The sequence below is a fragment of the Ostrinia furnacalis genome, unplaced genomic scaffold (assembly GCF_004193835.3).
Source record: "Ostrinia furnacalis isolate ACB-3 unplaced genomic scaffold, ASM419383v2 OfSCF0550, whole genome shotgun sequence".
Taxonomy (NCBI): domain Eukaryota; kingdom Metazoa; phylum Arthropoda; class Insecta; order Lepidoptera; family Crambidae; genus Ostrinia; species Ostrinia furnacalis.
Window position 1 is genome coordinate 178,955 of NW_021130789.1, and position 12,780 is coordinate 191,734.

Here is a 12,780-nt window from a genome sequence, read left to right on the forward strand (position 1 = left end):
AGGGGTCACATTATCCCGAAGTGGTAAGGTTGCATTAAAACGTTCAAAACCATCATACTTACTTAGTGCACAGCATGTTAAAAAAATTTATTGTAGTGAATAAGGTTCAAATTACAGTGGATAAAAAGCCTTAAAGAACTATTCTAAAGCTCGGTCTGCGAGCACGTAGAATTTTGTTCAATGATCCCAAGCTATCCATCCTTATCGCTCGCGCGTAATTATATTGCTGTCGCGACTGTGCGACGGGCGCCCGCAGTGAGTGTGCGAGCGCGATAAGGATGGGTAGCTTGGAGTCATTGGACAAAATTGTACGTGCTCGCAGACCAGACTATAGTGACCTTGATATGCAAGTCGCTGGGCAGCGGACTCTCGGCAGTGAAGGGCTTCTTCTTGATGGCGTGCACCAGCTTCACCCACTTGAACAGCGACACGAAGTCGCCCTGCACCGCGTCCGCGAACCGGTGCTTGTACGGGAACACCACGCGGATGGAATCCACGTTCACTGACCTGCAAGAATATTTAATAAAGTGCTCTCTATGTGACAGTAATCTTTCAACTTAATAAAAAAAAGAGATTGAAAAGATTATGATCACTGTAAACCACACATGCGCGTGCTCAGATTCATATTTTAAAAAATTGCAATGGAAAAATACTGATAAAGTTTTGATAAAATTTTTGCGGGCTGTTCATCTCCCTCGTTCTTTCCTGAGATGATTTCAGAAATAAACATGGATAGTGCTAAACCATGCAGTGATCCATTGAAATCACGTTTACATGCAGCTTATAACAAATACTTGAACCAATATTATTTCACCGGGATTGTCAGTTACGCACTATTTTTAATTACTTTTTACGATACTAGGTGGTGTTGCGAAGTTCATGACACACAACTCGTATATTCAAATCCCTGTAGTATTAATATCTTTAAAACTTACCATACTTTATTCCAAGCCAACACGAAGCCTTCATTCGCCTTCCGTTCCACCCTGACCTCATGGTCATTCGTCGCTCGCTCCATGCAATATCCATCCACGGATATAATCTCGTCGCCATTGAGAACCATCTTCATCTGGACCCATATGATGGATAAGCCGGCCTCGTGATCGTAGGATATCGTCATGTCATCTAGATAACGGAAAAAGAATCTGATTATTTATTTATTTTAGGGCCTATTTTATCCCAAAAACATTTGCCTCGTCACCAATTCGTGAGAACATTATGGTTGTAACAGAGGTTCTTGCAGTAATTATGTTTACATTTACGTGAAAGTAAAGTTTTGGGCATATAAAAGAGCTACCTATCATCATCATCATCATTTCAGCCACAGGACGTTCACTGCTGAACATAGGCCTCCCCCAATGCCCTCTAAGTTGATCGATTGGCAGCGGCCTGCGTCCAGCGCTTCCCCGCTACCTTTACGATGTCGTCGGTCCACCTTTTAGGTGAACTTCCCACGCTAAAAGAGCTACCTATAGGCTTCACAAATTACTAGAACTACTAATAACTACTTCTCAAGTCGAAACTTACCGGTAGTAAACAGCATGTCGTTCTCCTTCGACAAATGCAGTCCCAAATTGGTCTCGCCCTTGAACGAGACTCTCCAATCCGACGCTCTCCCTTTCGTCTTCGTATCCACCGAAGACTCAGGAGAGGCGGTTTTCTTTCTCAGTTCCTGTCTAAATCCTTTGACAGCTCGCACTAAAGTCAGTATCTTAAGGTGCAAATTCGCGCTCCATTCGAACTCGACGGTTTCAATGAACTGGAAGTCTAGTAGTGAGGAGAAACGCTCCTTGGAAGGCACGTGTTCGATTCTGGCGAGACGCACGTGGAAGAAAGAGTTGAGGATCTCGTCGGATCTTTGGCAGAGGAAATTACCTGTGGGGAAAAAACAAAGTGTAATGAAACTTATAATAATTTCATGAGAAAATCCTTGTTAAATGTTTAACTTTGTGTCTAGCATAAGTAACTATTTAGGAAATCCTTTGGATAGAATTCAATAAGACACACAAAGTAATGACGTTATAGGAAAATTACACTGTAAGTACACTGAGTTCTTTAAAGTGTGGTTGCTGGTCAATTCTGGTTGCTTACCATAATAATAAGTTGGAAATGTTTGTCTACTCACCTTTATAAGGCACCATATCAACAGCCTTCAGCCCGCTCACGACCGCGCCAGACTTGCTGACTGTCTTCTCCAACGTCACGGCATCAACCCTCGTCATCAAGCACATGTTCTCATCAATAATAAAGAATAAGTTGATATGCGACAGCGCTACGTTCACGGCGATGTTGCACGGCGATTGGTCCGCTGATTCTGAGGCCACGCCCTCGGGCGAAGGGGGCGGGGCTTGGGTTACTTTGGTAGGCCGGTACTCGTTGAGGCAGTCCACGAGAGTGATTATGGTTTCTGCGATGGCTGTACTCCATTCGAGACGGAGACAGTCCATCATGGCTTCCACCTAGAAAGTGAAAAAATATAAATGTAAACATCAAAACAATTGGCCTTAAAACCAAAGTATGCAACTTTGAACTTCCTTTTAAACTTGAGTCTTAACTTCTATCTACGGTAAGGCGGTTATCACACTGCGCCGCGCTCCGCCGCGGAGCGCGTGATTTCATATAAAAAATCACGCACGCGGACGCGTTGTCAGTGTGAAGTGCCGCGCGTGTTTTCCATACAAACTGAGGTACTTGCATACAATTATTAAATCTGTCGCCCCGCGCTCCGCGACGGAGCGCGGCGCAGTGTGATAACCGCCTAAGAACGTGTTACCACTGGTCAAAAGTGTTCAACTGGCGTTGTTTGCCACTCTTCAAGGCATTTGAAATTAAGGCGACAAATTATTGTCAAGTATTGTGTACCTACCTTGGAGTCAATAGGCCCAGTCTCCGTCTACCACACAGCAGGCCACCGCTCATTAGTATGACTCGTCTAGATCACACTAGGACAGCACCTACCTTGGAGTCAGTGGGCCCGTGGCTGCCCCACTTGACCAGCGCCACTGCCAGCAGGGCGGAGCCCCAGGCGTGCTGCTTGCGCGGGGGCGGCGGCGCCGGGGCCCCGCCGGGGGCCGCCCAGTCTCCGTCTACCAAGCAGCGGGCCACCGCTCACTAATATGGCCCGTCTAGATCACACCAGGACAGCACCTACCTTGGAGTCAGTAGGCCCGTGGCTGCCCCACTTGACCAGCGCCACAGCCAGCAGGGCGGAGCCCAAGGCGTGCTACTTGCGCGGGGGCGCCCAGCCACCGACTACCACGCAGCGGACCACAGCTCATTAGTATGGCTCGTCTAGATCACACTAGGACAGCACCTACCTTGGAGTCAGTGGGCCCGTGGCTGCCCCACTTGACCAGCGCCACAGCCAGCAGGGCGGAGCCCCAGGCGTGCTGCTTGCGCGGGGGCGGCGGCGCCGGGGCCCCGCCGGGGGCCGCCCAGCCGCCGTCCACCAGCAGCTCGGCGCTCCAGTGCCGCCGCCCCACCACGCAGCGGGCCATCGCCCATTGGTACGGCTCGTCTGGGGAACAGACCGGTTGTTAGATAAGACATGTCCAAAATAGGATATAACTTTGCCTACTCAAACGTTAAAGGCCTATTCTGCGGCAGAGAAAACCCAGTGGGTATGCGGTAATAATACTGTTCAGACCTAAGCGGTATTCGCTACCGTCTGCGGCAGAGAAAACGCTCTAGCCGCGGTACTTGATACTAAATACCTGAGCGAAACCCGCACGGTATGTACCTCTACCCACAGCGGCAGCTAATATCGCTCAGGTTTGAAAAGGCCTTTAGAGTGTATTTTTATGCTTTTTATAATGTAGATGGCTGAAAAAACTGAACATGATACAATAACCACCTAAATGTAAACTTTTTCAAAAGCAAACAATTCCCCCTTATTTCGACCCGTCGGAATGTTTTGCTTTTGAACCCTTCCGTCTCCTCCCACGTCATTGATCCCTATAAAAACCCTGTAATAATCTTACCACATTTCTTAGTCGTCGTCTCTCCATGAAGAACAAATCGGTAGAATACTTCATACATGAAGACTCCTTATAACTACTGCGTACTGACCTCTAGTGTCCAGCAGCTGGTCTAGCTTGACCTTGACCCCTGCGCAGCCAAACGACAGGGCCTTATCCCTGGCCAGCTTGGTCAGGATTCGAACTCCGCGTACCTCTGCACACCCCTGTACCACGCATCGGCTCACCGCCCGCGAGAGAAGCGAGAAGCCTGACCATGCTACTACTGACCTCTAGTATCCAGCAGCTGGTCGAGTTTGACTTTGACCCCCGCGCAGCCAAAGGACAGGGCCTTATCCCTGGCCAGCTTGGTCAGGATTCGAACCCCGCGCACCTCTGCACAACCCTGCACCACGCATCCGCTCACCGCCCGCGACAGGAGCGAAGAACCTGACCATGCTATCAAGAAAATTAGGAATAAAAATATTAGTCTATACCAGGGATGTTATGGATATCCGTAACCGTAACCAAAACTTTCGGATATCCGAATAAAAAAGTATCCGAAACCGTAACCGTAACCGATTCAAAAGTTTTGAATAGTTTCGGGTGTAGGCAGTTTAAATTGTTTTTTGTATAGCATTATTATGTAAAGGCCTAGTAACTGAAACTTTCGGATATCCGAAATAAAAAAAATATCCGTAACCGTAACCTAAACCGGTATAATATTATTCCTATATCCATAACCGAAACTACATATCCATAACATCCCTCAATACCATCAGAAACATAAGTTAGTTAGATATTTCATGGCACAGCGTCAAATAAATCGACGCACCTTAAGTGACCAAAAATTTGATAACAAGACGTGTGGTAATCTTTTTGGCTTCTTTGGGTGTTATGTTTGTGGGATATGATGTTCGTCCACAATAAGGAAGCTAGATGTTAGTGCTTCCTTCCGAGCGGGTGTTATGCTCGGGGACCAAGGTCCAATTTTCACCATCTTGGTTTGCCTATTATATACTTGGCAGGATATAAAACTCCGTCACCGCGATGTAGGTTTGTATGAGCGGCGGCGTGTGCCATAGTGAAGTAGTAACCGATACCTTGGCATCCAATTGGACGAAACACTGTCATGGCATAAACAAATAGAACTCGTTTCCACTCGAACACGCAAATTGATCTGGATTTTCAAAAAGCTAAGAAACATCTTAAAACCTAATCTGCTAATAACAATTTACTACGCACTGGTACAATCCATCTTGAGCTACTGTATACCGGTGTGGGGTGGAGCATGCAAGACAAAATTAATAAAAGTGGAGCGCGCCCAAAGGTCTCTGCTAAAGGTAATGCTGCGCAAGCCCTACAGGTACCCAACTCAAAGCCTGTACGAGGAAACCAAAGTCTTAACCGTAAGACAACTATTTGTCCTGCATGCTACACTTCGCCAACACAGACACCTAACATACGACGCAAAAAATCTTAACACACGCACCCAGAAAATCTGCAAATCAAATAAATATAACACCGTATTCCTGCGACGACAGACATGCTTCNCAATATAAATAAAAATGAATTGATGTTCGTTAGTCTGATTAAAACTCGAGATTTCGAGAACGGCTGGGCCGATTGAGCTGATTTTGGTTTTAAAATGTTTGTCGTAGTCTAGGGTAGGTCTAAGCCGTGAGAAAATACGCGCGATATTGTTTTTCTGTGACAGACAAAATTCCACGCGGGCGAAAAGCTAGTAATTAATAAAATATTGGCGAATGTGCATCTACATATGTTTCGAAAATTACTTATGATGGCCCGCCTGCCACGAGTCTTTGCGTCGAGTATAGATATTTTATAGTACAGTCAGCGTCAAAACACTCAAAGTGACTTAAAATTTGATAACACACCCTTATTCCAGTTGTAACAAAGACGTGTGCTAACTGTTTGGCTACTTTGTGTGTTATGTTTATCGCTGTTATGACGCTATGGGCGTACTTTAATCAGTATCGCGGTAAATAATATTTTAAACAATATTAATTTTAGCACAATTCCAAAATAAGGAAAATCCATGCTTCTGTCTGGTTTAAACTAATGTATCACATACATTACAAGTAGTTAATAATAACCTTATACTGATTTGCTCTTGACAATGAACCTTGCAGAACTGACGTTATCAGTTTTATTTTATCAGAGCCGTTAATTTATGACGCTAATTCCTACACTCGTTAATTTGCCTCGCTAATTCCTAAGGTTTAAGGCGAAGTGTGCTAATATACAATGTTCCATGCAAGTAGAAGTTTTGCTTTAATATAAACTGAAAAATTATGTAATTTTTGCAGAAGAATAGAATAGAATAAGACTTTATTGAACACAGTAAGAACAATTTATAAACAAAAACAATACAACAAGTAAAAAAAAAATAGTGGGCTACGACTGCGCCATTAGGCCCACTCAGCATTTAGCTCGTAAAGGCATGTCAAGAAGCTGGTCTTCCGCGAAAGCCCCAGAAGGCGTTTATTTGGAAGCACTTTATTTATTTATATGAGCTTGACAAAAGGTTTCAGCTTGGATTAAATCAAAAAGTGGCCTAATACTTGTAATAATGTACTTACATTTATTTTCTTCTCTAAGGTGCAAAGGCTTCAATTGTTTCCTCTTGTTTAGGGACGAGTACCACTTGAAGACGTCACTGTGCTCGTACATAACATTCAGCGTGCTTATTATGAGGTATAAGTTCAGAACGCCTTTTTCCAGCTGGAAGTGAAAAATTAAAATATTTAAAACAAGTTATTTAGTCAGAAACATATTGGGTGGGATCCTATGCTTTATCATGTAAAAAAACAGCTATTCTAGTAGTTAAATTTCCCCTGAGACCTATCAGGTTGTAGACTTCACTGCCATCTGGCCTAGGGTTGTTCAAAAAGCAACAAGAATGGGATATTTCTAGCCATCACAAAAATCTAAAAAAAATCTGGGTAGGTAGCTAATTCTTCACTATCAACTGGTAAAAAAATAATTTAGCTTTGCGTTTAAGAATTTCATTCACGGGCAGCGAGCGCTGAGGCGGGAATGCGAGCGAGCCTCTAGCCTGAGGCGGAGCTGCGGACGGACGAACGTCCGAGCTAGGACAATAACTCGAGGCTCCATTTCTTTGGGCTCCAGCGGAGACCGTCGGGTTTTAGTGGGTAGGTCAATATACTATTTCCCAAATAGCCCTATCTCTTGCTTCAAAGATTCAGAGACAACATACCTTAGCGTCAAGTTTGAGCTTGTTCAGCGATGCGAGTGTCTCGCCAGCCGCTGTGAGCTGGTACTGGTCGGCCTGGAACGCCACGTACACCTGGGGAAGCCCTGCGGCCTCCGCCCCGTTAGCGAGGCGGCGCTGAAGCGGGAATTCACCGCCGCGTCACGCATACGCATACGGTCGGCTTGGAACAGACAGTAACCCGCTACGGCGGGGGGTCCTCTTGTACCAGGGCCACGAGGAGAAAACCTCTATAAAAACAACTGGAGGAGGGGATTGTGGGTTCCATCGAAGTCGGAGAGGCTCGTTTGTAAGCGAGGCTCTAGCCTGAGGCGGAGCTGCGGACGAATGTCCGAGCTAGGACAATAGCTCGCGGTTCCGTTTCTTTGGGCTCCGATGGACACCGTCAATAAGAGGTGGGAAATAGTTCAAATAGTCCTGTCTCCTGCTTCAATGGTTCAGACATAGCATACCTTAGCGTCAAGTTTGAGCTTGTTCAGCGACGCGAGCGTCTCGCCAGCCGCCGTCAGCTGGTACTGGTCGGCCTGGAACGCCACGTACACCTGGGGAAGCCCCGCAGTCTCGGCCCCGTTAGCGTCTACCATCACCGAAGCGGCGCTGAAGCGGGAGTTCACCTGAAAGTAACTTGACTCATAGTGGGAAGGAAAATACTTTTAACAAAACACATTTAGATTTTTGGGTTTTATGGGTAGGTTTTCTTATTCGTCGCTATACTCTCAGCAGAGTGGTCATGGTAGTCACACCTGGTTTGGTGGCAAGCTTCACAATCTGTCGCCATTCCGCCCGCATTGCAGCCTTTTTTGTACACTCGTGGAGTGTACAAGATAGGCAAGGCTGCAACTCATGGGCGACCTGCCGCGCGCTCTTGTGCTTTCAACCTTCCCCTGCACGACAAGTCGCTCAACAGTTTTGTCGTTTCCACGTGTGATAATGGCCAAAGTTATGGGTAATAGATTTATGAATAGCTATTTGGAAGTTCTCTTGACGCAATCTATCCTTTACTAGTTGAAATGGTTTCATAAATGTAAATAATACTATTAATTTGACACTATACTTACTTGTAAACTTTGTAAGGACATCTGAAATATTGTTTTCGTGACGTCATCTACACAGCCCAGTGTCGTGTGGTCTGCTTTTAAACTAAATATCTGTAACATAGATAAAAAATACTTCATGTTTCTGAAACTTTTAGAAATGTCTTAATTTTGAATTATCCTTCCTTTTTAGCCTATTACCTTTGGTATTACTGGTGATAATCTTGGAATGATGGTGGCGATGTGGTCCTCACTGATGATGTCTGGCCTCACACTGGCTGGTTTGTGTTTTTTGTGCTTTTGTAAGAAGTTATACAGCTCATCTTCTAATGACACATACATGGTACTTATTGCAGCATGTATTTTCTGAAAGTCAATTATAATGTAAAGATGTATCTGAAGGTTCAATTTTAATAAACTGTTTATTAAAAATGTTGGGTTTACCTCATGCCACCTAAAAACACTTTCTAATTAATCTGAAGTTTACTCTAAATTTTGAAACTTAAAAGAAAACTGCAGTTAGAATAAGTGCATTTAGCTACTTACCTCAACATTTAGAGGTCCATCTGCCTTCACAGTGCCCTCAACCAACAGACTACACCCAGCGTGTCCTAAACAGTGGTTGTCTTTGAACATCCTGGCTTGGACGTCTACCAGGTTGGCGGAGAACACCAGAGCTCTTGCTGGGCCGCCTGCTGCACCGTCCGCATGCACTTCAGACGCAGTCATTTGGATGGAACCGTTGGGTGCGATACTGTTACGTATTGTCACTGATGCATCGAATATGTGGACACCCATAAACTGAAATAATTGAATGAAATTTTATTCACACAAATCATAAATGATAGAAAATTCTAGTGGATAAAACTAACAGTGCCATTACTTTCATTGAACACATAAAATAAGTGTTCTAAAACTGTTACACATTTTTAAAAACCTACTTATAACAAACATGTTCAAATATAACAAACCTGTGCAAACATTATCAAACTGTGAGGTAATTTCTTGTCTCTAAAATCTAGCAACTCCTGATTAGCTGCTCTGCTTAAGTCAGCACTTAAAGAGTCCAGGTTTGTTCCTACATCGTACCCTCTTTCAGACCTTGAGAGAGAGTTCTGTTTAGAAAGTAGGGGCTTCAAAATGGTCTCCACAACCACGCTACGCTTCTCTTCTACCTTATTGGTGATCTCTACACCCTTGATCACCACCCAAACCAGCTTGTTTATCTCCGAATTGAAGAAACTGCTCCGGAATGATATTTCATCTATGTGCTGCAAGTATGTTAAGGTTTTTTTAGTGTTGACATAGCTTACGAGTAAGTAAAGATATTATTTCTTATAAGAGCATCTAATGAAGTGAAAAAATATTTTATTTAGTTACTTATGAGCATCATATACAGTTAATAACGGTACTCCAACTTACTACAAAGTATCTATCCTTCGACAGACTGACGTCTTTCAGGATCAGTTTCAATACCGCGATTCTGCCTATTTTTAGTTTTATATGGTATTTTCTCTTGAACAGCCATGACAACAAAGTTGGTAAGAGCCTAAAAATATACAGAACGAAAATAAATTGTAAACAAAACAAAAACAATAACAGAAAATAGCGACGTCACCTTGTTGGTGAATACTAACCATGAAACGCAGGAGTAAATAGCCACAAAAATGAAACCTAATATCAGTAGAGCATTCATCTTGAGATAATTATAACATCTCGTTTATTTCCGAAGAGATCTCAAGCGAATTTCCAGATAATAATTCCATAAAACTGTCCACGATAACCTCGACACTCCACAACTTTAATGAACTGTCAAATAAATGTCAATGTCAATAGCATTACCAACTGACAACTCTCTATTCGTTCAGAAATCGACATGATATTTATTTAGGAGTTTGTAATAAACCATCTGGTCCCAGCTCCCGACTCCCACCTGGCCTGCGTTGCGAATGCTCGGGCTCTACGCCTTTGGTCCATGAGAAAGCCGCTTCGTTTCTACAAAAAGGATGAAGGACATTAACAAACTCTTAAGGGGATCATCTGACCATGATCACATAAGTATATATGAATATCCCTTCCCATATGCCTCAAACTTGGAGCATTATCCTCAGAGGACTGAAGCCTCAACAGTTCAACCTCGTTCTCCTGAACGACGTGGCCATACTTTATGGGCCATGGGGAAAGTTATTGCGGGCGCAGGTATCGTCATTGTCACGAAATAAGACTTTTTAACCTTAAAATCATTAAATAGAGTTAAGCCAGGTCCAGACGTACGACATACTATTAAATTAAGATATTAATACGTGTACAATAACACGAACATGTCCACAATATCATTTGAGAAATAAAAATAAATTAAAAATACCAACCATCCGCCTAAATTTATCTTCTTCAAGCACCTACAATATGGCCATAAAAATATATAACAAATTGCCCGATCATTTATTAAAAGAAAATAATAATAGTACATTCATAACAGGACTAAAAGAGCTATTAACTACGAAATGCTATTACACCATAAAAGAATATCTAGACGATAAAATTAATTAACGATGTACCTAACTAAACTATAACTTTCTATCTATAAAAAGAAGCCTCCTCTCCTTAGATTTTAAGTTTGCAGCGCCCAACAGGGTCCTTATGATCTCCAAATATATGTAACACCTAAATGTACTTAAGGAAGCAATAAACATATTGAGTATTGAGTATTGAGTATTGAATTCTACGTATGGACGGCACTACGAGCATTACTTGTAAAGTACTACCTGTACTACCCATACTATTTCCATTACACGATAAATTACATTACGTGTTACACCCGTCTGGACCCGGCTTTACACTCTGCTTACAAAGCATAGAGAAAAGTAATACATTACAAAGCTAGCTTGGCTTTCTAATAGTGTTCTGTTTTCTATAAACTTTAATTTACAGGTGTAAAGATAGCCTGAACAAAACAAACATATTTTCAGTTCACATAATTTATTTTCATCTATAACTAAACATCTATTTACAAAACTGTGTTATCAAGGCCAAGACCTCTTGGCAGCATATCCTTCATACTTCTTCCTGTATTTCAGACCTGTCACAATGGTGGAACTCTTCGGAAATGCTGACAAACCATTAAACATGGTGTCTTTATCTGAAACAAAAACATATTTTTTTCATTTTAATAAATCCATGACAAACTATCACAATGCAAACGAAGCTGTTTATGAGGCAAAAATACTGACGATCGTAAAAACATTACTGTTACAGTACCTACTTAGTGTACAATATTTATTTATTTATAGTGATATTACTCACCAGGGTGGAAGCGTACATAATCTTCTTGTACATAAAGGTTCTTGGGCAGTTCCATTTTCTTAAGTGCATCAAATGGAGTTACAACATCTACTGGTGTTCTATAAAATTCTTTTAGGTCATCTGAAAAATAACAATATTGGAACTGTATAATGTAGAAATCCAATTAGTAACCCATTAGAGCAGTTTAAGTTGGATCTGGAGTCTGAAGATATTAATTCATATTTACTATGTATTTCAATATGAATATGAATTTATTAGTAGTATAGAAAAATCCTAACATTCTATAATAAATGTTAAATTTTTGTCTGCAAAAAAGATTTTAAATAAAATAAAACTCACCAACAGTTTCAATTGTGTGCAATAAGGAGTTTGGCACGCTATGGCCAGTTTCTTTGAAGCAGGCGTTGAGTACCACAAACTTGGTATCAAGTCCCTCAAATTCGCCTTCAGGTTTCAAACCGTTGTCTGCACATATCTTCAGGATTGTATTCTCGATGTTGGCTGGAGGATCCCATGGTTTGTTTGGCCGTAAGAAACTGAAGCATAGATATTATATTACAATTTAGCTTTATTAATTTTATGGTAAATATTGATAAAAGTGAAGAAATTACCCTCTAGCAGCTAAGGACTCAGCGGCTGCCTGGAGTTTTTTGTCAATTTTTGGCACCTTTTTCTTCTTATATCTGACGCACATCACCTGAAAATATATTAATGGTAGGTTTGTATTTGCTATGAATAACAGCCATAGGTAAAAATAAAATATTTTCAGGTTTTAATTTTAACTTTATATAAAATTATAACCAAACCTAACCTGAAAGTTGGTGCGTAATGACGGCAGTATCACGTTTCTAAGCATTTCACAGTTATTTGTTTTCTAATGATGATCTATGATGCGATAATTAGCAAGTTTTTCTGCGTAATTAATTAAGTTTTTCCACAATATTTTTGTGTTTTTCCATTGAAAATAGATGCTGTGAATAGATGTCATTTCTTGATAAAGTATGGCGTTCCGTATAACGTAGATTAGTAATAAATTTATTTAATTTTCGGGAATAACATACATCAAGTATAATTAATTGTGAAAATACGTGTGATTTAAGGTAATTTTAGTATAATTTTTTATATTTCTTGAAATTTGGAAATTTATTTGATACATTTTAGGAAAACCCCGCGAATATAATTTGAAGACGTGAAATGGAGCGACGTAAATTTCTGAACGAATTTAGTTCCC

General features: G+C 41.7%; 2 protein-coding genes across 2 annotated transcripts in view; both read right to left on the reverse strand.

The window, feature by feature from the left end:
• The window catches only part of LOC114366150 (protein KIAA0100-like), a 28,434-nt gene extending 18,384 nt beyond the window's left edge, over positions 1–10,050 (reverse strand). Inside the window, exons 1-15 of the mRNA XM_028322927.1 lie at positions 9,884–10,050; positions 9,669–9,795; positions 9,218–9,517; positions 8,793–9,047; positions 8,448–8,612; positions 8,271–8,360; positions 7,665–7,826; positions 6,560–6,701; positions 4,248–4,415; positions 3,314–3,517; positions 2,959–3,086; positions 2,126–2,459; positions 1,528–1,875; positions 936–1,125; positions 339–507 (exon numbers count right to left, since the gene is read on the reverse strand). Coding sequence (XP_028178728.1) covers positions 339–507; positions 936–1,125; positions 1,528–1,875; positions 2,126–2,459; positions 2,959–3,086; positions 3,314–3,517; positions 4,248–4,415; positions 6,560–6,701; positions 7,665–7,826; positions 8,271–8,360; positions 8,448–8,612; positions 8,793–9,047; positions 9,218–9,517; positions 9,669–9,795; positions 9,884–9,942 — 2,841 coding nt within the window. The 5' untranslated portion in view covers positions 9,943–10,050. The remainder of the gene's footprint in view (positions 1–338; positions 508–935; positions 1,126–1,527; positions 1,876–2,125; positions 2,460–2,958; positions 3,087–3,313; positions 3,518–4,247; positions 4,416–6,559; positions 6,702–7,664; positions 7,827–8,270; positions 8,361–8,447; positions 8,613–8,792; positions 9,048–9,217; positions 9,518–9,668; positions 9,796–9,883) is intronic.
• A 1,158-nt stretch (positions 10,051–11,208) lies between these two features.
• On the reverse strand, positions 11,209–12,540 carry mRpL50 (mitochondrial ribosomal protein L50). The gene is made up of 5 exons (XM_028322940.1): positions 12,361–12,540; positions 12,161–12,246; positions 11,889–12,085; positions 11,550–11,669; positions 11,209–11,385 (listed from the first exon to the last, which is right to left on the reverse strand). The coding sequence occupies exons 1-5, from the start codon at positions 12,403–12,405 to the stop codon at positions 11,270–11,272; spliced, it is 564 nt and encodes a 187-aa protein (XP_028178741.1). The 5' UTR covers positions 12,406–12,540; the 3' UTR covers positions 11,209–11,269.
• Positions 12,541–12,780: the final 240 nt, after the last annotated feature.